Consider the following 22,515-nt stretch of genomic DNA (forward strand, 5'->3'; position numbering starts at 1 on the left):
AACAGCGTCCTGTGGGCAGCGTCCTGTGACCACTGATGAAGGACTGGAGGATGACCAACACAAAGTGTGCAGCAGCAGATGAGTTATCGTCTCTGACTTCACACCTACAAGGTGGACCAAGAAGGTCGGAGTGTCAGTGGACACCACCACGTCACCAAACCACATCAGTACTATTTTGTCTTATAATGCCCTGCATGTATTTCAAGGTATTAAAAAAATTCTAGGCCAAATTCTTCTCATAACTACCGTGTCTCAGACACCAGGCAGTGTATTCTATTCTTTTGATGTAGTAACTTTCTGTGAGGGAGCTTTCAGAGGTGAACGTCTGGTTCCTATCACCACCACTGTGAAGAATTCTGACTAAGTTTCTCCAGAACGGAGCGTTTCACACCAAACCACTCCGAATGACTCTGTTTACATATTAACGATTTCATCATGTGGACATCTTGAAAAATCTGTTTGATTATCTTGTTCCCACACCTTAGTACCTTGTGCCACGCATTATTGAAGTTAAGAAGGCATCTCTCCATCAGGGCTCCGCATGAAGCTGTGTAACGCCATACATTTCCTATGCAGTTCCACAATTAATAACAATAAGGGGGCACTTATTAAGATAATTCACCTGTATTTTCTAGTATTTCCAACATTTTTAACTTAAAATACTTTTCCAGTATTCACAGTTAATCATTTTTCCAAAAAAAAAGTTTATTAAGCCGCCATCCAATCGTACAGATTTAAAAGCCTTCATATTACATAATAACCACAACTGCAGTATTTACATCTGAAAAGTGACTGTCCTTCATTAATTCAGCTGTGAGGCTTATTGTGCTGTGCGCTAAAGCACAGAGGCATGCTGCCATCAAGTGGTCAGTAACTTTTGTCCATCTCCGCTATGCCCGCTGTCCTTTTTGCTGTGGACTCCGTTCTGCTTCTCTGTCCTGTCTCGTCCGCTTGTTGAAAATGGCAGGATGGCCTTCTTTTTCACAAGACAGGGGTCCGCACTTCTGGTGTCCTCGCACGCCTGAAATACAACATGAGTGAAATTAAAAACTTTATCGGTTCACCACTGATAGCTTCATCGTAGGTCCATAACTTATTGTTGTGAAATAAAGGTGGTTTAAAGCAGTATGTTGTGTTTATTGTGGCTGATTTTGAATAAAGAGATGTATGTATGTAGTTGACTGACTGACATCTAATAGTTTGAAAGACAGAAAAAGATAATATACATACACTATTTGGACAAAAGTATTGGGACACCCCTCTTAATTCTCGAGTTCAGGTGTCTACAGCCATTGACAACAGGTGGATAAAATTAAGCACATAGCCTTGCGGCCTCGGTAGACAAACACTGGCAGTAGAATGGGTCGTACTGATGAGCTCAGTGACTCTGGCACTGTCATAGGATGCCACCTCTGTTGCAAGTCTGAAATATTTGTCCTGTTAGATCTGCCCCAGTCAACTGTAAGTGCTATAATTGTGAAATGAAAGCATCTAGGAGCAACAACAGCTCAGCCACGAAGCGGTAGACCCAGCAAACTGCATGGTCAAGCAGCTGCATGCAAACCTTACATCACCAAGTGCCAAGCATTGTGTAAAGCTGCCACTGGACTCTGGAGCAGTGGAAATGTATTCTGTGGAGTGACATATCACTTTTCTCTATCTGGCAGTCTGACTGGACTGGACGCTGGCTACTAGTGTGGATGTTGGCACTTGATTCGGATTGGCCAGTGTTTGGGAGTAACAGTTGGTGCACTGCACCCCCTGCTGACCAGAGCGGAAACTGATTCACTGCGTTGAACATGAAAAGAATGAAATGGGTCATTTGCAGATGCTAGCCTGTTGAAAGGTGTGATTATTTTCCTAAAAGACAGGATTCTTGGGTTTTATTATTGATTAGTATTATTACTGATATTATTATAGAGCTCTTCTGGGATCTATTCTGCATATTTCTTGTGGATGCAGAAGGATTGTGTTGTTTTTTATCACTCCCAGCATGAAATCATTACTTTGAGTTTGCTGCATCCACACATGCCCAACACACTTTAAAAAAGCTGGTTCTTCAAGGGTTCTTTAGTAAAGAACATGTTTCTATATAGAGACATGAACACTCAAAGAACCCTCTGCATGATTAAAGTGTTCTTTGCATCATGAAAGTGTTCTTCAGATTGATGGAGAATGTGTTTTATATGGTTCTATATAGAACCTTTTTGAAAAGCGTTCTTCAATTGTTACAGGCTTGACACCGTAACAATAGAAGAACCCTTTTTGGTGCTGTATAGAACCATCTACAGCATATTCTCCATCAGTCTGAAGAACCATTTAGCGCTAATCATGCAAAGGGTTCTTCGACTGTTCATGGTTCTATATAGAACCATTTTCTTTACTAAAGAACCCTTGAAGAACCATCTCATTGAAGCGTGTAGGAGCACATGTCCTTTTGTTTCATCAAAACTGTAGCTCTTCTTTATTTTTGCCTTTTCCAGCATATGTTGTGTTTTGGATGCTGGTATGTTGGTCAACCAGCATGATCATACTGGGTGACCAGCTAGACAAGCACTAGACCAGCTTAGGCCAGCATGGAATTCATGCTGGTCTGTGCTGTTTTTTTTTAATCAGCGTTCTTTATTCATTTTAATAACTTTGGGGAAAGTAGTAAAGCATGTTGTTCGTCTGTTTAAAGCTTTGTATGCTGCAAATCAAGCCTGAAAAACATTATTTTGGGAGTGTACACTGATCAGTAGCAGTAAACACAGGCCTACATTTGGATTTGTTAGCAATCAGGATGCATACTGACTGCGACTGATGCCAAACCAAGACTAGCCAAGGCTAAAATGCATAAAGACATTGTTTCATCTGCTCTGGTTTGACTAACATGCAGTCTAGTGTCCAAATTACCCCTTTGTATTTGGGGGTTCCCATGTTGGCTGGCTACTAACTCACTTGCCATAGCAGCACTAATGCTAGCTTCATAACATCAGAGCTGGTTTATGAGGAGCCTGGCCTCTTCCTATTTCCCCTATTATATCAAATACAGGACAACAAAATGCCAGAGGGCGTCCACAAGCGAATCTCTAGTGAGCTAAACGGCTAAAAATGAAAAGTTAAAATAGTTTCTAATCACTCACCCAGTACTTTCCTTTAGTTTTAGAAAGTAGAAGGATGTATTTCACTAAAGAAAACTAAGAAAACTCACCTGTATGTTTCCTTTTTTTCTACAGCAAACAGGTTTTGGGCAGCAGGACGCTAACATTACTGCTACTCAGTGCTGATTGGCTAGCCTTTCTGCTACTGAGGGCTGATTGGTTGGCGAGCAGAACAGCTCATTGGCTGTTTGCGCTCACTGACATCATGAACGTTCATGAGGTGCTGATTTAAACTCCTATAACTCGAGTTCAAAAGCTCAAGCTGTGTTCAGGAAATGATTGTATTCTTTTACATTAAAAATGTTTCAGCATTTATAAACTATGATTTTGCTCACATGCTCCATATCAACCCATTCATTTTGGACTCACTCGGGAGCGCCCCCTAGTGTTTGAGAAACCCAGAAGACATTACAGAGTGGTGGTTCTCCTCTCTACAAGTTCTCTGATACGGTTTGGTTTAACAGTTACTCGTCTGGAAATGCTCTTTTCTAATTTGGCGATGTGATCTCACACATCTGCTCTTTTGTCTTCGGTTTGAGAAATTAGTAATAATTCACGCTTTCCACCAAACGTTTGGGAAACTGGGGAAGTTTTCAGATTTACAAATATACTGCGGCACATTGAAGTCAAAGGTGTTCCAAGCATAGTCACAGTTGCTAAGCTATTCACTAATGAACAGCATAATGTGTTACGTTTACTTTAAGGGAATTTTGATTTCGAGACATCCAGGAGTCCCGGAACCCCCCACGACCCCATGAATTTCACATCTTGATGTCCTCACCTCATCCGAATGTTCAGACAGGCTGCGGTACGGCTGGGAGGACTCGGGTTTGCCGGACCTGCTGTGGGTTTCCAGAAGACCAACAGACGACTCTTCATCCTGGCTAGAGCCCTTCCAAACGGAGAACAGATGGTCATAACATTCAGTCCTTAACACACTGAAGTGAAGGTTACTTCAGATATACACTATATGGACAAAAGTACTGGGACACACCTCTTAATCATTGAATTCAGGTATTTCATTCAGTCTCATTGCCACAGGTGTATAAAATCAAGCACCTAGCCATGCGGTCTGCCTGAACACACGTGTGAAAGAATAAGTCGTTCTAAAGAGCTCAGTGAATTCGACGGTGGTGCTGTGATAGGATGACACCATTGCAACAAGTCAGTTTGCAAAATTTCTTCCCTCCTAGATATTCCACGATCAACTGTGAGTGGTATTATTGGAATTATTATTAAGTGGAAGCGTTTATGAACCATAGCAACTCAGCCACAAAGTGTTAGACCACGTAAAGTTACAGAGTGGGTCGCCGAGTGCTGAGAAGCAGAGTACATAAAAGTCTCCAACGCTCTGCTGATCAGTAACTGCAGAGCTCCAAACCTCCTCTGGCATCAACATCAGCACAAAAACTAAGCGCCAGGAGCTTCATGGCAGGGTTTCCATGGTCGAGCAGCTGCATGCAAGCCTTACATCACCAAGCACAATGCCAAGCGTAGGATGGAGTGGTGTAAAGCGCCACCACTGGACAGTGGAAACATGTTGTGTGGAGTGACGAATCACGCTTCTCTATCTGGTCTGATGGACGAGTCTGGGTTTGGCAAATACCTGCCTGACTGCACTGTGCCAGCTGTAAAGTTTGGCGGAGGAGGGATGATGATATGGGGTTGTTTTTCAGGGGTTGGCCTAGAACCCTTAGTTCCAGTGAGGAGGAATCTTAATGATTCAGCAGAACAAGACATTTTGGACAACTGTATAGTTCCAACTTTGTGGGAACAGTTTGGGGAAGAACCTTTTCTGTTCCAGCGTGACTGATGACTGAGCCCCAGTGCACAAAGCAGCTCCATAAAGGCCTGGCTGGGTGAGTTTGGTGTGGAAGAACATAACTGGCCCTCACAGAGCCCTGACCTCAACCCCACTGAACACCTTTGGGATGAACTAGAACGGAGATTGCGAGCCAGACCCTCTCGTCCAACATCAGTGTCTGACCTCACAAATGCTCTTCTGGATGAATGGACACAAAGTCCCACAGACTCTCTCTAAAATCTTGTAGAAAGCCTTTTCACAAGAGTGGAAGCTGTTAGAGCTGTAAAGGGGGACCAACTCCATATTAATACCTATGGATTTAGAATGGGATCATAAAAGCTCCTGTAGGTTTAAAGTGTAGGTGTCCCAATACTTTTGTCAATATAGCGTAGTTATTCAGCTTTTGTTTAGGGTTTGAAGTTTGCTTCCTTAGTTTTGCACTGCAGCTATGAGGCTAACATAGCTAACAAGTAACAGAAGCTTAAAGCTCACAATTTGGCAACGTTGAAACAAGTGTAACCCATACATCACTTCAGAGAAGGTCTACGAGGGTTAGGAACAGACCGACAATACTCATGTCAGCCACTGGGGGGCACTGACCACCAAGTATACCTAAGATCCTGTGACACTTTTAAAATTTTACCAATATTTAAAAAAATCTTCACAATTCAGTTGTTGAGATGTAAACAAAGTCATTCAGAGTAAGTGATGTCAAATTGTAGAGAGACTGTCCAAAACCACCAGTGAACCTACATGTGTTATGAGTCCTTATATGGAATGTTGATAAAGGAAATTCAGAAAAAAATACATTTTCTGGGGGCTATTTTGCCTCTGAACACCCTGGATGTATCCTTCCACCATGAATGCATTTAAAAATTACATATCAGGCCAAAATTTTACCTCAAAACTATCATAAAACAGTGTCTTAGACATCAGGCAGTGAATTCATAACCATTTCATGTAATAATTTGCTGTGAGGGAGCTTTTAGAGGTGGACGTCTGGTTCCTATCACCACCACTGTGAACAGTTCTGACTCTGTAAGTTTCTCTAGAGCAGAGCATTTCACACCAAACCACTCTGAATGACTCTGTTTACGTCTTAACCATTTAATTAACAGAAAAGTCAGTGGAATTGCCCTCTAAGGCCATAGACCCCATGTGATATTATTGTTAGAATTCATTTGGGTCTTGCTAGACTTAAAGTGATGGTTTTACTAAACGCCTTACTGTAAATGGTCAGTCAAGACATGTTTAGTGTCTAAAAAAACTGCTTCTTCAGTTTTGTACTGGAGGCTAAAGGAAGCTTATACCTTCCCAGTTAGCATTCTGCTAACTGCATGCCTAAATCATCACACACTTGCCTTAAATGGGAATTTCTGCATAATTAAGCTATTAAGATGTGAACAAAGTCATTTGGAGTGGTTTGGTGTGAAACGCTCTGTTCTAGACAAACCTACCGAGTCAGAACTGTTCACAGTGGTGGTGATAGGAACCAGACGTCCACCTCTAAAAGCTCCCTCACAGAAAGTTACTACATGAAATGGTTATGAATTCACTGCCTGATGCCAGAGACACTTGTTCATTGTTCTAATAGTTTTTTTTGGCATAAAATTTTCATGACGGAGGGGAACATGGAAGGGGTTATGAGGCAAAATAGTCTTCAATGAAAACTTTTTTCCATATTTACTACTATTTAACCATCATCAGCATTACATATAAAACTTAGGAGGACACAAGTACATTCACTGGACATTTTGGATAGTAAATAAAATGTGTTGTAAGCATGGTGACCCCCGGTTCCTATCATCACCACTGTAAAGACATCTCTACAATCAACCATTTCACATCAAACCACTCTGAACGACTTGGTTAATGATTGAATTATGCAGGAATTTTGAAAAATCGGTGGAATTCTCCTTGTACATCACCATAGGAGGTCAGTCTGTAGTAATTCTCTTTTTAGGACTAATCATGCATGCTTATATTCTTCTCTCCTCTTATCCAAAATGTATCCACAATTTTTTGAAATATTGGTGGATTTCCCCTTCAAGGTTCTTACTGTAGTTTTATGTGAAGAATCAAATAAAATGTAATCTTTGAATATAAAAGGTGTCACTGATGGTAAAACCATTGATAAAAGCCTTTTAAATCTTGCTGTCCTGTGCCAGAGTGACTGACCGGGGCCGGTGTTACCTTAGACAGAGACTTGGTGGGAGACTGGCTGGAGGATTTGGGGGAGCTGGACCCCCTGATTCTGTCACTGAACCAGGAGAAAGGCACAAAGGGGGGTCCGGAGGAACGTGTGGAGCGCCCCTCTGCTCTCTCAGGCTCTCTACAATGCATACACATGTACAAGACACAAAGAAAGTGACCTGAACAAATACATCAAATAAATATACACCATCGCTAGCAAAATGTCCCATTGATTTCTGGAGGGCAAACAGAGGGATGGTCATGCAGCACACAGACTCCACCCTTACCGGCTTCCTGCTGATAGCCTGTTGCCTCTGTCCTTCCTGACCTTCCCATATGTGCGACGCAAAGTGACCCTGTCCAGAGAAACACATCAGCAGTGTTCAAGTGTAAGCGATACTTGTTTGAAAGAAGATTCACAATCAGTCTTAAAGAGAGAATTATTCAGGACTGAGCTCCTCTGATGACGTAAAAGGCAAATTCCACCGATTCTTCAAAACATTTCCTTATTATAATATTTATAAGAGATACTGAGTGTGTTTACCTGCACTTAATAATCCGATCATAATGGGATTTCTGCAGTTATCTGATTATTCAAATGGTCATGTATACAGCACACTCCGATTTCTTAGATCAGAGCAAGGTTAAGAAATCTGATAAAGAGGCTGGATTTTAGCTCAGTAATCAGATTTCTCAGTGCAGCTGAACTCTTACTCTGATTTCTTTCGGATTTCTCAGTCTGCGCATGTGCGAAAACAGACGGCGGTACCGGAAATAAGTGAGCAGTGTTGCTGCGAGAGGCAGTGAAACACTTTCGGAGCGACGCTGAAACCAAATACATGCTTGACAAAATGAAGAACTTAAATATTCTTCATCTTCTAAGTGATGTATGTTTATATTTTTAGGTAAAGTGGTGCCATGTTTAAAAAAATCCAGCATGAATTTTGAGTTTTACGTTAAGTTTACATCACATCTTCTTCTGTGAGTTTATTGGCTCATTGCAAAGCAAATCTGATTACTGTCTGACTCATGTGGACCTGGAGTTTCCCCATTATCTGATTACTCAAGTGCATGTAAATGCGGTGATTGGATTACTGACAAAATCTGATTTTCTGCCGTTCTAAAAATTTTATTTCAAATTTTAGGCTGATTATTAAGTGCATGTAAACACACTCACTGTTTCATATAGTTTTGTGATAAAGTTTTGACTTAAAATGTATTTTAATCAATTGATTTTATTTGATTCATGGTGGAACAGTACACGCAGAGTGTTTTTAAAATACATACATACATACATCATCTAAACCGCTTATCCTTCTGGGTGGCGGGTTTTTTAAATAGTTTAAAAATAAACTTATTTTTTCAGATTTATGCCTATTTTACCATCATTGTCCTTACATATAAACTCAGAACACACGTGTAGGTTCACTGGTGCTTTTGGATAGTAAATAAAATGGCTATATTTGTGTTGTAGTCATGGTGACCCCTGGTTCCTATCACCACCACTGTGAAGACATCTGAACCATTTCACGTCAAACCACTCTGAATGACTTTGTTTACATCTGAAGGACTGAATTATTTAGAAATTTTAAAAAAATTGGTGGAACTCCCCTTTCACCATTTAATTATGAAAAAAGTATGAATGCTGGATTTCCGCTTTATCCTTGTACTGACCCCAGGTCGAGGAAACGTCTTCGGGTCTTCTTGTCCAGCAGTACTGTTGGGCTGCCTGGTTCATCTGAACCAATGTCATGGTTGTCATCTGGACACAGTAAAGTTAGTCTATGAACTTTCACAATAAACAGAAGAAAACATGATTAATAACAATGATACATTTTAGGGTTCATTCAAAGATGGCTAAAACAGCAGTCTGTGTGATGCGGCGCGCAGTGGGATTTTTATTGTCCAGTTTTACCAGGGATAGCTTTATATGATGCAATCACTAAAGGGTCACTATTAAAAGTGTGACCAGTGAAGAAGCCTCAGTGTGAAAAGGCCTGTTAGTGTAAGCAGACGGCGGCAGCACGGCAAAATGGTGCTAAATGTTGCTTCACGTTCAACTTTCAGTCATTCACGCTACCAGTAGCGTGTGTGAAGCGTCTGGTTGTGAGGACCAGGCCCTGACACTGTGGTGTCGTCGGGTACAGCTGCCTGAAGGAGACGGCGCTGCAGGCAGATTCGTCTCTACCTAATAAGCGACATAAGTAGCTGCTAAGGGTCCCGTGGCCATAAGGAGGCTCCCTAACAACTTTTAGGTCGTTGCTCTAATTTAGCATTATGTTGTCTAATAAGACGCTGGAATGAGGGATAAAAAGTGACGGGTTACCATGTCTCAAAAAGAGAGAAAAAGCTAAAGCCATGTTTTGATTTTATGTTGAGATGTTAATGTTATGTCGTTTTATTTATTTATTTATTTATTTATTTTTTTTAATTTTGGTCAGACGACAAGAGGTAGTCAATCAGATGCAGATTTCTCTAATTAATAGCCGGTGAGTGGAAGTACGAGGGAGGTGTTTCTTATAAAGCGGCTATCTGGTAGAAATTCATCATGAATATTCGAAATTCCTACCTTCACTCTGAGAGGGGTCCCTCTGGCGCAGGAGAGAATGGTCCTCCTCATGCAGCTGGCCATGGTCCCCCTGGCGCAGGTGGGCTGGAGAGGAGGTTTCTGACCTGGTGCAGGGTTTGGAGGGGACGCTGGAAGTTGTCACCAGCAGGGTCTCCTGAGAGGAGGTGTCCAGCAAATGTTTGTACCGGCCTCTCCGCTCTGGAGTCTCAGGGAAAGGGTCTAAGGTGAAGGCTCGGTCCCTCCATGCAGGTGAGGAGGAGGGGAGCTGGAGGTCAGTGGATGGTGAGGAGCAGCGGAGGGAGGCATGGAGAGGAGAGTAGGTGCTGTGGGGAGGGCTGCTGAAGCTCTGGAGCGATAATATGGACATTCCTCAGTGGTAAAATGATAGTTATGTGAAAAACATACAGAACGTCCCCCTTAACCCAGATGTAGGCCTAATCCCATTTCACCCCTTGCCCCTACCACTTAGCCCTCACCTCTCTGTTTTGCACGTTCACATCTAGGGGTAGGGTGTCCCGATTTTTGTTGAGTTGTTTTATCTTAGTTTAATGTCGTTTCAATGTATTATGGTCCTTTTCTTCATAAAAAAACGCTAATAGTATGCTGATGTCTCTGTAGCTAGCTAGCTAATTTTCCCATTCCACCTTAAATAGTGCAGCAGTTTTAATGCCTGAAGCACCAGAATGTAACTGCTGCTCCATTTAAGGTGGAACGGGAAAATGTGTCGCCCTGTTAGCATTATGCTAACTGCATGCCTAAACTGTAGCACACCTGCCTCAAGCCATGCTAAATCAAATAGATTTGGTAATAGACTTGCTGTTATCTATAAAAATTAAATATCTAAAAACACAGTTGGAGCACCTTTGTCTGTACTTGTGTCCATGTTTATAGAGAACATTGTGCTGAAAACTACATTAGCAAGCCTGACTTTGAGCTATCGCTTTAAAAGAGCAGACCAAAGCAGCCACACACACCTTTCCGTCGAGGCTATCTTCCCCCTCCGTAGAGCTCAGGCTGTCTCTGAGGCGGGACCTGGAGGGGCGGTGTCTCCTGGTTTTGATTGACAGCTGGGCTTTCGCTTTTTGCAGACTGCTGTCCAGTCGCTCCGTCTCGGGCACGGCCTCTGTCAGATCTGACCCCATGTTGATAATAAAAAAAATTAAATTATAAAGCATTCAGTTAGTAACATTCTCACCATCTGAGAGTTCAGTTCATCACATCACACGGGGCTGTGTGTGGTACATTTATACAGTGAGAGTAGAGACAGTTCTGAAATTTAACAGTTAATTCATTTTCTCCACAATAGCTCAGATTCTCCACAAGGGGGTGCTATTAGTACAGCTGTAGCTTTTGTGTGCATCATTGGAAAAGAGCCCACAGTGTCAAATTTGATAAAAGGTAGCTTTTTACCTCATCCTGACATAATTAAGAAGATAGAATTCCAGTGCTCAGCCATCATGTATCCTAGGGTTTCAGTCACGTGACTTTTCTGTTGTGGCCGCCATATTTGAGACCGAATTTCTGGCTTTGCTGCTTTGCACGAGCGTAACTAGAGGTGAAAGATGGCTAAAATTACTCTCCTGACTTTGGAAGAGAAAAATCGTTACCTCAACGAACGTCACTGAACTCCTGGATCCACTTAAACTGGCCTAAAAACTACCAAACTTGTGTTTTCCTGACATCTATATTCATCTCATACTCAGCCCCTCCCTAATCTGGAGAGTCTCTCAGAGCATTTAAAAGCACAGAAGCCCACCGGCTCTTCACGTCAGGGTGGGTAAAGGACCCCATGGTGCTGCATAAAGAGGAGAAAACACACTGTGATTATAGGAGGGTAACGACATCAGCTAATTAACACAGATGAGATCAATGCTGGCCTTTAGATAACTTTAGCTGATGTTAACAGCCGAGAGATGAACAGTCGTCCCCCTAACGGAGCTGCAGACAGCCGGTATAACTTTACTCTCTGTTTCTGATTTAAATGACGTTTGAATGGAGAAACATTATCGTTAAATATCAGACTGAATGTTGTGGGTCTGAAAACGACGTCGTGTTTCGACAGACGTGATTCTGTAAGTTTGCTGGTGCAGTTAGTTCAGAGTTCAGCTCCAGTCCTGAAACCCCTGCACTGCATATCTGTGGTTTCCTGGTTAAAATACCTGATATTATCAGCTAATTAATCCCTTCTTGAGCTGAACGAGGTGTGAACAGCAGAGAGAAACACTAAACTATACAGTGCAGGGGCTCCAAGCCTGGAGTGAAAACACTGAATTAAAGGTCTGTGTGTCTCTTGTCTCTTGGCTTCTGATGCGTCTCACAGGTGAATCATTCCCAAAGCACAGCTAATTGAAGGCAGCGCGCTTCACAGTCGATTCGGTCCTCGAAATGGCAGCGACTATACAGTGTGACGACAGGCGAAACGCAAGAATAACGACATTTATTGCACATATATTTAGTATAAATATATAAATACATGCACATATTTTTCAGCTGTTCACAAATTTGCGACCGTGCTCTTTTTGTATTTGCACAGGCCTGGTTTCTCCTAACACATGCAACAACACTGTCGCATTGTTCAGTCCTGCAACAGGGCTAAGCTATGCGCACTTGTTACACGCAATAAAACGCAGAGACCATAAAGCTTTGCTGAAGCTCTATTAAGCTGCCAGCAGCCACAGATTACTTGTTTGAGTGATGGGCTGCCGTTGACCTCCACACAGTGTTATGACGCATTTACTGCAGTAGCGCAGTAGCTGGAGTTAAGGCGCATGTTTATTTGCCATCTGCTTGCAGCCCTCTCACTTACAGCTCACTGCTGTTGACCAAAGCAGCATGATTGCGGGTCTTCCATTGCCAGCATATAGTTTCTCCATCACCAAGACTCCTACCAGACCTCATCGTGGCTGTACGCCGTAACTGGGAGGCCTTTAACCTCCCGGTAAATCTGAAGGGGATCTCTGAGCTGTGGTGGATTCTAGCCATGCTGGACTGCATGCTGAATACTTTTTAAGAGCTTTTAACTCGAGTTATAGGAGTTTAAAACGGCGCCTCATGTGCGTTCATGACCTCAGTGAGCGCGAACAGCCAATCAGCACTGAGTAGCCATATTGCCAGCGTCCTGCTGCCCAAAACTCGTTTGGTGTAGAAAAAAAGGAAACATACAGGTGAGATTTCTTTGTTTTTCAGTGAAACACATCCTTCTACTTTCTAAAATGAAGGGAAAGTTCTGGGCGAGTGATTAGAAACTATTCTAACTTTTCATTTTTAGGCGTTTAGCTCCGTTTTTCAGTCCTGTTTTTTGATATAATAGGGGAAATAGGAAGAGGCCAGGCTCCTCATAAACCGGCTCTGGTCTCGGTCTGGGATCAAAGTGAAGCTGCGTAACAACACTTTTTGGATGGTTTGGAATTTCAGACCTACAGCTGGAAGTTAAGACAGGCTATCATCAGGCATTAAGCTACAGAAGAAGAAAAAGAACGAGGAGAGAAGTGAAAATGAGCTGCGGCAGCGCACGGGGAGAGGAGGAGACCAGATCTTTCACTGTTATTTGGTCAAGCAAAAAAGTCAAAAGTCAACTTGAAAAAACTTATATCAGTTTAAGCTTAAACTTCTACCTTATTTTCTGAGAGGATGAGAAAGAGAATGTTTTTCTTTACTCAGTCGGAAAAAGGCTACCTGCTGAATTGACAACACGTTGACATCAGACGCTCCTCTACAAACCAATCGATGTTAAGTACAGGGAGATGCAGCCCATGTAGGTGATGACGACAGGATGTAGGTGTGTCAAAGTTCTTTGGTGCACTCGTTAAATTGCAGTGTGAAACCAAAATTACCAGATCAAATTTATACACTGTAACATGAACCATGGTCCAGACTTTCTGGTGTGAAAATGCTCTGAGAGGAAGTCTGGGAGGACAAAGGCCAGAGAGAAAAGAAGGCAGTGGGGGCAGTGCAATAGAGTGGACTTCCGGGTACTAGTTGTCTCAGACCGGCCCTTTTCCGCTGGAACCCATCTCTTTCATGCAAAGTATGGATGCCTGGTATAGTGCATTCTCTAACATTTTAAACCAGGTCTTTCAGGTGGTTGTTAGGTACGGACCCCCTGAAAGGACATGGGTAAAAAAATGACATGGGTTTCTCTATGATGGGTAAAAAACTCCTGCAAAATGACCTGAGATTTTTTTTTTCTCAAATTAACATATCTCAGGATAATCATCTCGGGTTATTTATCTCAAGATAATTATCTCAGGATATTTGTGATTGGAATGCTGCCTGAATGACGTATTGGTGCCATCTACTGGACGGAGTGGGTAATGCGCTTAAGTTTTACTTATATATCTCGAGATTTTTTTTCTCAAATGAATATATCTTGGGATAATTATCTCCCGAGATATTTATCTCGAGATTTTTCTCAAATAAATTGTCAATTGAGAAAAAAATCTACGGTCATTTCGCAGACAGGAGGGTTTTTTTACCTATCATAGAAACACCCGTGTCCTTTTTCCCCCCTCCGTAGTTAGGAGTCCCATTTTCTCTGTATCTTTCAATCATTTTCTGATCTCCAGTTTTGGAAACTCTAGTTTGAGGAACACAGAAACACTACTGTTGTATCATTTCAAATTACAGCCTAACTCATAAAGCATCAAGGCCGGATGAGTCTCCTGCAATCGGGACAGTGTAAGCAGGACTAACTCTAGACTATCTGACCTGCAGTAGCCCCTGGTGCTTTAAGAATAAAGGCCAGGCGTTAGAATAGCACTGATCTGGGATCAGCCCTGCCCCTGTTTATGCTCCATATAAGATAAATGGCAGAACCTGATCCTCAAACGACCTGCACACTAACACATTAACACGTACACACCCAGCGCCGAGTCCTTAGCCATGACCCTAACTGTGCAGCACTAATATATTATATATATTTCTAAATGGAGCTGCCGCTGCCGTCCTACTGCCAAGAAATTATAATAAAGAATGAGGAGGACACCCAGCATGGACGCTGGAATCAATATCCAGCAATTGCTCGCTGTCAGGAGCGGCATTGTTCACAGCACAAACTAAAACCATCGATCGGACGCAGCCGTCCAGGCGTGCTGAGCCATTTGCCTCATTAGAGGAGAACAAGTAGAGCTGTTTCAGAGAAGAGAGGACACCCTGTTCACTTACACTAAAATATAGTGATCAGCCAAGAGATGTTTGGTGTCTGAGATTTGCTTCTTTAGTTCTGCACTGGAGCTATAAGGCTAATGAGGCTAACAAGTAGTGGAAGCTAATACCAGAGAACTTATAGAGAGAATTATCAGAGCCGGTTTATGAGGAGTCTGGCCACTTCCTATTTCCTCTGTTATATCAAAAACAGGACTGCTAAACAGCAGAGGGCGCCCGCGAGCGAGTCCTCAATGAATGGGAGTGAATGGAGCTCAACGGCTAAAAGCGAAAAGTTAAAATGGTTTCTAACACAGAACTTTCCTCCCATTTTAGAAAGTAGGATGTGTTTCACTGAAAAAGCAAAGAAAACTCACCTCTATGTTTCCTTTTTTCTACAGCAAACAGGTTTTGGGCAGCAGGTCGCTGGCATTACTGTGACTGAGTGCTGATCGGTTGGCGAGCGGAGCAGCTCATTGGCTGTTCTGCATGACGTCATAGATGTACATGAGGTGCCATTTTAAACTGTGTTCAGGAAATTGTTGTATCATTTTACATTAAAAATGTTTAAGCATTTATAAATCTATGATTTTGCTCAAATGCTCCATATTAACCCATTCATTCTGGACTGGCTCGGGAGCGCCCTCTAGCATTTCGAGAACTCAAATATAGTTTCTATGTGTTTCCATGTCAAATCGTAGTTTATAAATGCTTAAACATTTTTAATGTAAAATGATACAATAATTTCCTGAACACAGAAAACATTTTAACACTGCTGTTATATTTTTACAAGCTTTTAAACTCGAGTTATAGGAGTTTCAAACCGGCACCACATGTACGTTCATGATGTCACTGAGCGCAAACAGCCAGTGAGCTGCACCGCTCGCCGACCAATCAGCACCCAGTAGCAGTAATGTTAGCGTCCTGCTGCCCAAAACTCGTTTGCTATAGAAAAAAGAGAAACATACAGATCAGTTTTCTTTGCTTTTGCAGTGAAATGCATCCTACTTTCTAAAATGAAAGGAAAGTGCTGTAGAAGTGATTATATATAAGTGAAACTAGTTTAACTTTTCGTTTTTAACCGTTAAGCTCCATTTACTCACATTCATTGAGGATTCTTTCCCGGGTGCCCTCCGGCATTTTGCAGTCCTGTTTTTGATATAATGGGGGAAACAGGAAGAGGCCAGGCCCCCCATCTCCACCCCCCCCAGCTAAACCGGCTCTGCTAATACCCCAACAGTTAGCACAGTGCTAACCACATGTCTAAATTATTACACACTCAGCTCAAACTGTGTCGAGTTTTTTTTTTTTTCCTGTGTAATTCAGTGATTGAGATGTAAACAAAGTCATTCAGAGCAGTTTGATGTGAAACGGTTGATTGTAGAGACTCTGATTTCTTTACAGTGGTAGTGAATGGAACCGGGGGTCACCATGACTACAACACAAACATAAACCTTATCGTACAACTATCGCAAAACTGTGTCTCAGACATCAGCCAGTGTATTTGTTAAAATTTCATGTAATAACTTTCTGTAAGGGATTTTTTATTGGCATTAAACTCCTCAGACGTTTGGTTCCTATCACCACCACTGTGAACAGTTTTGAGTCTTTAAGTATCAAAGCACTCTGAATGACTTTGTTTATATCTTAACCATTTAAAGCTGCACCGTGTAAGATTTGGGGATTTGGAGACTCCTGTGGTGAAAATGTATAACGCATGCAACATGCAGAAGAACATTTTGTAGCGTGGATTGTACTTCGGCCTCCTTCCATGGCTGGATGAATCTGATGATTGAAAGAGAATTCAAGGAGAACTCAGTCAAAACTTGGTGTAGGACGCATTTTCCGAGGATGTGAGTGAATTATTTATCACATCTTCATCAGTTTAATCTTGATTTTGAATTTGAGATCTAAACATCAGGCCAGACCTTCTTTATGAGCCTGTGTGTGTGACGCTAATATGTAGAGACGTACGATGTGGTGTGAAAAACTCCCGATTTCGATGCCTCTGACTTACAGGGCGACTCACAGCAGCTATATTTAGCCTGTTTTTATTCTCCTCACTCAGTAATTCTACTTATTTTGATTTCTAATGAACAATTTCACAAAGCACAGCTTTAATTATGTATAAATTTTTAAAAATCTGTGGAATTCCCCTTTAAGTGATCTCTAATAGACTTGCTGTCATGGTGTCTGACCTGTATGACATACTGTTATGTATCAAAACAGACAACTGTCCACATATTTGTCAACAAAGGTGCTTCCTTTGTTACTGATTTATCTCCAGTGTCACCAGTACAGGACGAGGTCAGAGGTGATGGCCAGTTCACTCAATCCTGACCAAGAACCCATAGAAGCTCCATAGATTTCAGTCCACTACAGGCGTGTATGTGGTAAATGGAGGCGTACAGGAGAGGATCTGGTACAGAAGCGTATCCTGTTTCCTGACCGTATTATCTGGTGCAGGAGCTGGAGGGGTGGAGATGGGGGGTAGCCGGCTGCTCGCTGCCCATAATGCACTCTGAGAGTGTGTAAATTAAGGGCTAATGGAGCGGGGGATGGGAGGGTGAAGAGGTCACTCACCAAACACGTCTTCTTCCGTCTCGGCCAGAGGAGTGGACGACATGGCCGTGCAAATCTGGAGGAGAAGAAAACGTAAAATGTTTTCATACAGCAGATAGAAAACTGGGTTTGTTTGTTTGTTTGTTTGTTTTTTTTAAAAGCTATTTTTATGTTAAAAGATTTAAAGATGCACTGTGGGTGCAAGATTGGTTTCATTGTTTGTTACATCATTTTATGTTTAATTTTTTTAATAAATATTGAATATGTTTAAAATTATTACATATTTTCTGTAACTAATTTAAATGATAACATAAATAATAACAAAAATTTAGTAAAAAAGATTCTCCCAAGATTATTTTTTTCTTGTTCACTTGTTTCTTGTTGACTTGTTGTGTTTATTATATTTAATGTAATAATAAAAAACAACAAATATTATATTTTTGTTCTCAGTTTTAAAGATAAAATATATATTAAAGATAAAAATTTTATTAAAAATGGAAAACAAGACAAGACACTGTAGGTACAAAACTGATGTACTATTTTGTTTATTTTTAATTTTAATTATGAATAATTATTTTTAAATATTAATTTATATTTTTTATATATCTGGGGGCTTACTTATTTTTTATATAGACATATTATTTTTAAACTAAATATATTTTGTGGAAATTACAAAAAATAATAAATAGATTTTTCATGCACTGATTTATTTTTTAAATTAATTTGAAAAATGAATTAGAAAAAAGAGATTAATTGAACTTGATTGATTAAACTGTGGACATCATTTCCATATGAATAACCTATAATATCAACACAGTTATGTCTTTCAGTTTCAGTTATACTGTATTTATATTTTATTTATGAGTAAATTCTGTATTTATGTAACCAAATTCAGTGCAGCATGTTTTCCACAGCACAATCTTCCATACGTTTCATGTCCACTTGGTTTTATTAATCTCTCTCTCTCTCTCTCTCTCTCTCTCTCTCTCTCTCTCTCTCTCTCTCTCTCTCTCTCTCTCTCTCTCAGTGTTGACCAGTTGGTCAGATCGAGAGCGCTGGGTTCTCCCGCTGTGCCCTGCCTGAGGGGCGTGCCAGTACAGAGTCTCTGAGCCATCTGGTGCCCAGCACCTTCACCGGTGTGGACCGAGCGGTCAGCATCCACAAACAGCCCTCAGCAGCTCACAGAACAGCAATTAACAATGCAGCTTAACCGCTTCAGCTCTGCTTACAGACGGACCTGTTTGTGTCAGTAGACCTGTCCTCACTGACCGAACGTGTTTGGCCTTCAGCTCGTGGTCAGAGCTTTTAGTGGAGCCTCAGTGCTAATGGACTGGGCTGAAGAGACACTGCTGAAATTTTTATGAGCAGAACAGTTTGGTTTTCATCACAGACCCACGAAATAAAGACACAAACCCAGAAACAGTGCAGGAGACCAGTGACAGCATGTCTGTCTGTCTGTCTGTCTGTTTGACTGTCTAGCTATCTATCTATCTGTCTATCTATCTATCTATCTATCTATCTATCTATCTGTCTGTCTGTCTGTCTGTCTATTTATCTATCTGTCTTTCTATCTATCTGTCTGTATCTATCTGTCTATCTATCTTTCTGTCTGTCTATCTGTCTGTCTTTCTATCTATCTATCTGTCTGTCTATCTATCAATCTATTTGTCTGTCTATATGTCTGTCTGTCTGTCTTTCTATCTATCTATCTGTCTGTCTATCTGTCTGTCTGTCTGTCTTTCTATCTATCTATCTGTCTGTCTATCTATCAATCTATTTGTCTGTCTATCTGTCTGTCTGTCTTTCTATCTATCTATCTGTCTGTCTGTCTATCTATCTATCTATCTATGTTTCTATCTGTCTCTCTTTATCCCTTAAACAGGCTTTATTTTTGTCACTGTGCCTTTAAGACTGGAATATGTAAACAAGCTCTGCTCTGATTGGCTACCCAGTATCATCCCTCATTCAAAAAGCATTCAGAGCCAAATGAGCAGAGTTAAACTGCTCAAGGGTGAATAGGCAGATAAAGGTGGTGACGAACTGAAACGGGCTGTTTTTGCAGTGAATGGTACCTTTAACAACATAAACGTACAATATCAAACTTTTATTTTAAAAATGAGGAAGATGTAATTATTTATGATATGAGCCCTTTAAACAAGCATCAGCCATCAGGAAACATATCTGAAATGACTTTCAGGGCTTTTCAAGGCTTTGAATAGACACTACAGAAAAAAAAACAGTCTGAATTACTTTGTTTACATCTCAACAAGCACATTTTTGAGAATGCTGAGATTTAAAAAAACAAAGGTGAGATTTCCCTTTAATCACTATATAAAATACACAATCACGTCTTTGTTATTCATTGCAATAAGCCGCTTCGTCTTAACTGCACTGTGTCTGAGTCACTTGTAATGCATTATCACCGGCCCTGTCTGATGTGTTCATGGAGGCCCTGAAGCAAAGTGATTTCATTTCACTGTACATTTGTGTGTGGAAGATATTCTTGATCTTCATCTATTGTCCTTTTCTCTGTCCACTTTTCTCTGTCTATCCGACAGCTGTCTGCACTCGTCCACATGGGACCCCCTTTTTTCTCCCCCATAGCTGAGGGCAAGTTCAGTAATCATGGGCTCAGCAGGGGTTAAACATTCATGAAATTCATTACAACACGTGCACACCCACCCGCACACCCACCCCCACGTATATACACACACATACCAGGGGCACATTTGAAAGAAAGTGATTGCTAGCGCTGATGTTGTTACTGGCCTTATGTGTCAGTGAGGGGAACAGACTCAATATGTATTACAATAAGATGTCCGTTCCCTCCAAAGGCCTGATGTGGAGCTAATGGCCATAAAACCATCCGCTCTCGCGCTCGCGCTGCCCCATCTATAAGTATGAGTGGAGCAGGACTGCTAAGTAGCTGACAGGCAGAGGAAAAAGCAATAGCAAACAAATCAATATGGAGATGGGCATAGATAAAACTGAGCTTTGTATGCATCAGCAGATCGGAAAACACGAAAGAAGTGCTGGATGTTGGCGAAACTGGGAGATTTCTCAGTTTCCTTCGGTTTTATTGGTTTTCCATAACAGCTGTGTTCTCAGTGCATCTCTCTAGTAGTGCGGGCTATGTGCAAAACAATTTTATATCATGGAAAACTAGATTTTAACAAAATAACTACCTAAAATTAATAGAAATAGTTTGATGCACTGTATAAACTGTAATATTTCTAATCTACCACTCTTTCTCCAGCCCGTACAACCCATATATGTATAAACTAAGATGCAAAAAAAGCTAAACTAAACTAAAAAGGGCCTGTTTTGAATTCTTTGTGGTTGTGATGTCACAACCATGAACACCTTTCCACACGGCCTAGTTCCAAACATACCATGCAGTTCTGTGGAAACTAAGCTTCAGATGCCAGCAGCTTTGAATTAGTCATGGTTGTGATGTCACACCTGTGAGCACATGACCGGCCATTCATTGTACAGTAGTTTAGCCCCGCCCATTCACACGGAAGTGATGCAGAGTGTTGTTCCTGCAGAGCAGGAGTTGCTGGAGTGAAAGAAAACAGGAAACGAATGGGGAAACAAATAAACGTTGTGCTGTTCTTGTCTGTCGGGCAGCAAAGTGATCATTGCAGCCTTCCATCTGAAAGTTTTCCAATCTGTTCCGAGCTACACGAGGATTTCAGCCAATTCGTTCTGTACATTTCAGCCTGGACCTCTGCTAGAATGAGGCGAAACACAATGTAGCCAATCAGGACATGTTAAGTCATTAACGTTTCGCTGTTGTCGGAACAAAACCTCGTATCTCCAAAATGGTAACTTTACAGGAGGAGGAAAAAACTTACTTTACTTTTAATGCAAGTCAGTGGAACCAGACTTTTTTCAAAGCAATTTTGGGTCGTTTCTTTTGGCCCATTCATCATGGAATTTACACACAATGTAAAGAACAACAGGTATTTTCAAATTATGTCAAAAACTGAAAAATGGAGATACAAGGTTTTGTTCCAACAGCAGCGATATATCAGTCTTAAAGGCACAATAGCATATAAATCCTGTTTAACTATAAAGCATAAAGAGAGATTAGAAAATGTGTGTATATGGATGAATTAGGTTGTGTTTCTTGGTCCAATAAAATCTCAGTAGTTCTCCAGTAACTTGGGGATAATGATTAATTTAAAAAATTTTTGGTCACACAAACATTATAATTGAACATTAATGTAACATAATAAAATATAATACAAATTTAGACTACGAGTCCTTTAAATGTGCGAAAATAAACCCCTAAAGACGACTTTTGAGAGATTGTTGTTGGTGCACTATCGCTTCCCAAAGATAATTCAGTCAGTCTGCTCTCGGTAAAAGTGATGCTCAGTAAACAAAGAGCAAAAAAGCATGAATTTTTAATTAAAAGGAGAGACAGAGACTCAGTTACTCACCCTGGATCCTGGAGCCTCAGCTGACGGGACGGGGGCTCATGCTGCTCCTGACTGGATGCCGGAGGACGATTCGCAGTGTGATGGAATCACTGTGCACACTTGCACATGTATACTCACTGTCCAGGAGAAGTCGTTAGACGGCACTGACTGCACCCGGGAGCAGTGATGAAATGAATGAGACGAGAGAGAGACAGAGACACAGAGAGAGAGAGAGAGAGAGAGGGAGGAAGGGAGGGAGGAAGGTGCAGCGAGGATGGAGGAGGGGTAGAGTGAGTGTGGGTGGTGGGGGGGGTGCTTTCTGTCTCATATGTACATGAATCATGGGTTACTGACAGTGCAGCCTTTATTACCTAGACAACATTGCCTGGAGAAATAGAGCTATAAGGGTTGGAAATACAGGCTAGTTGGTTTTGTCCAGTGATACGAATGACCTGAGGTGGACCAGCTGGGATTTGCTGCCCTCTTCCTTCTGGTCGGTGTTTTCATTAAGTTTCATGATGAAACTGTCCTGAATAGGCATTGTACAATTTCTGATGGACAGTTTGACCAGCTGTGAGGTTACGGCCGGTCGCTAGGCTAACCCAATCTAGGCCACCTGAGACCCTGCTTTTATGAGAGCCGCCCCACCCAGCCAACTCAATTAGCGCTGGTCCG

The 22,515-nt window shown here is 41.5% G+C and overlaps 1 protein-coding gene across 2 annotated transcripts; it reads right to left on the reverse strand.

Moving 5' to 3' along the window:
• Positions 1-618: 618 nt before the first annotated feature.
• Positions 619-21,954, reverse strand: samd14 (sterile alpha motif domain containing 14). 2 transcript variants are annotated; one of them, XM_036571774.1, is made up of 9 exons: positions 21,862-21,954; positions 17,435-17,489; positions 10,684-10,841; positions 9,710-10,055; positions 8,815-8,902; positions 7,428-7,496; positions 7,141-7,279; positions 3,925-4,035; positions 619-1,021 (listed from the first exon to the last, which is right to left on the reverse strand). In XM_036571774.1, the coding sequence occupies exons 2-9, from the start codon at positions 17,475-17,477 to the stop codon at positions 860-862; spliced, it is 1,116 nt and encodes a 371-aa protein (XP_036427667.1). In that variant the 5' UTR covers positions 17,478-17,489; positions 21,862-21,954; the 3' UTR covers positions 619-859. The 2 variants fall into 2 exon arrangements, with proteins under 2 accessions (XP_036427667.1, XP_036427666.1); XM_036571773.1 differs by lacking the exon at positions 21,862-21,954 and adding an exon at positions 20,876-20,998.
• Between the last annotated feature and the right edge of the window lie 561 nt (positions 21,955-22,515).

This window comes from Colossoma macropomum, unplaced genomic scaffold, assembly GCF_904425465.1.
Source record: "Colossoma macropomum unplaced genomic scaffold, Colossoma_macropomum, whole genome shotgun sequence".
In the NCBI taxonomy this organism is placed as follows: domain Eukaryota; kingdom Metazoa; phylum Chordata; class Actinopteri; order Characiformes; family Serrasalmidae; genus Colossoma; species Colossoma macropomum.

Coding starts and splice junctions, on each gene's coding strand:
- samd14 (XM_036571773.1), bottom strand. CDS start 20,926: ATGGGCGGGGCTAAACTACTGTACAATGAATGGCCGGTCATGTGCTCA. Junction 10,842..17,434: donor GACGGAAGAAGACGTGTTTG/GTGAGTGACCTC, acceptor ACATGGGGTCAG/ATCTGACAGAGGCCGTGCCC. Junction 8,903..9,709: donor GGACCCCTCTCAGAGTGAAG/GTAGGAATTTCG, acceptor TACTGTGTCCAG/ATGACAACCATGACATTGGT.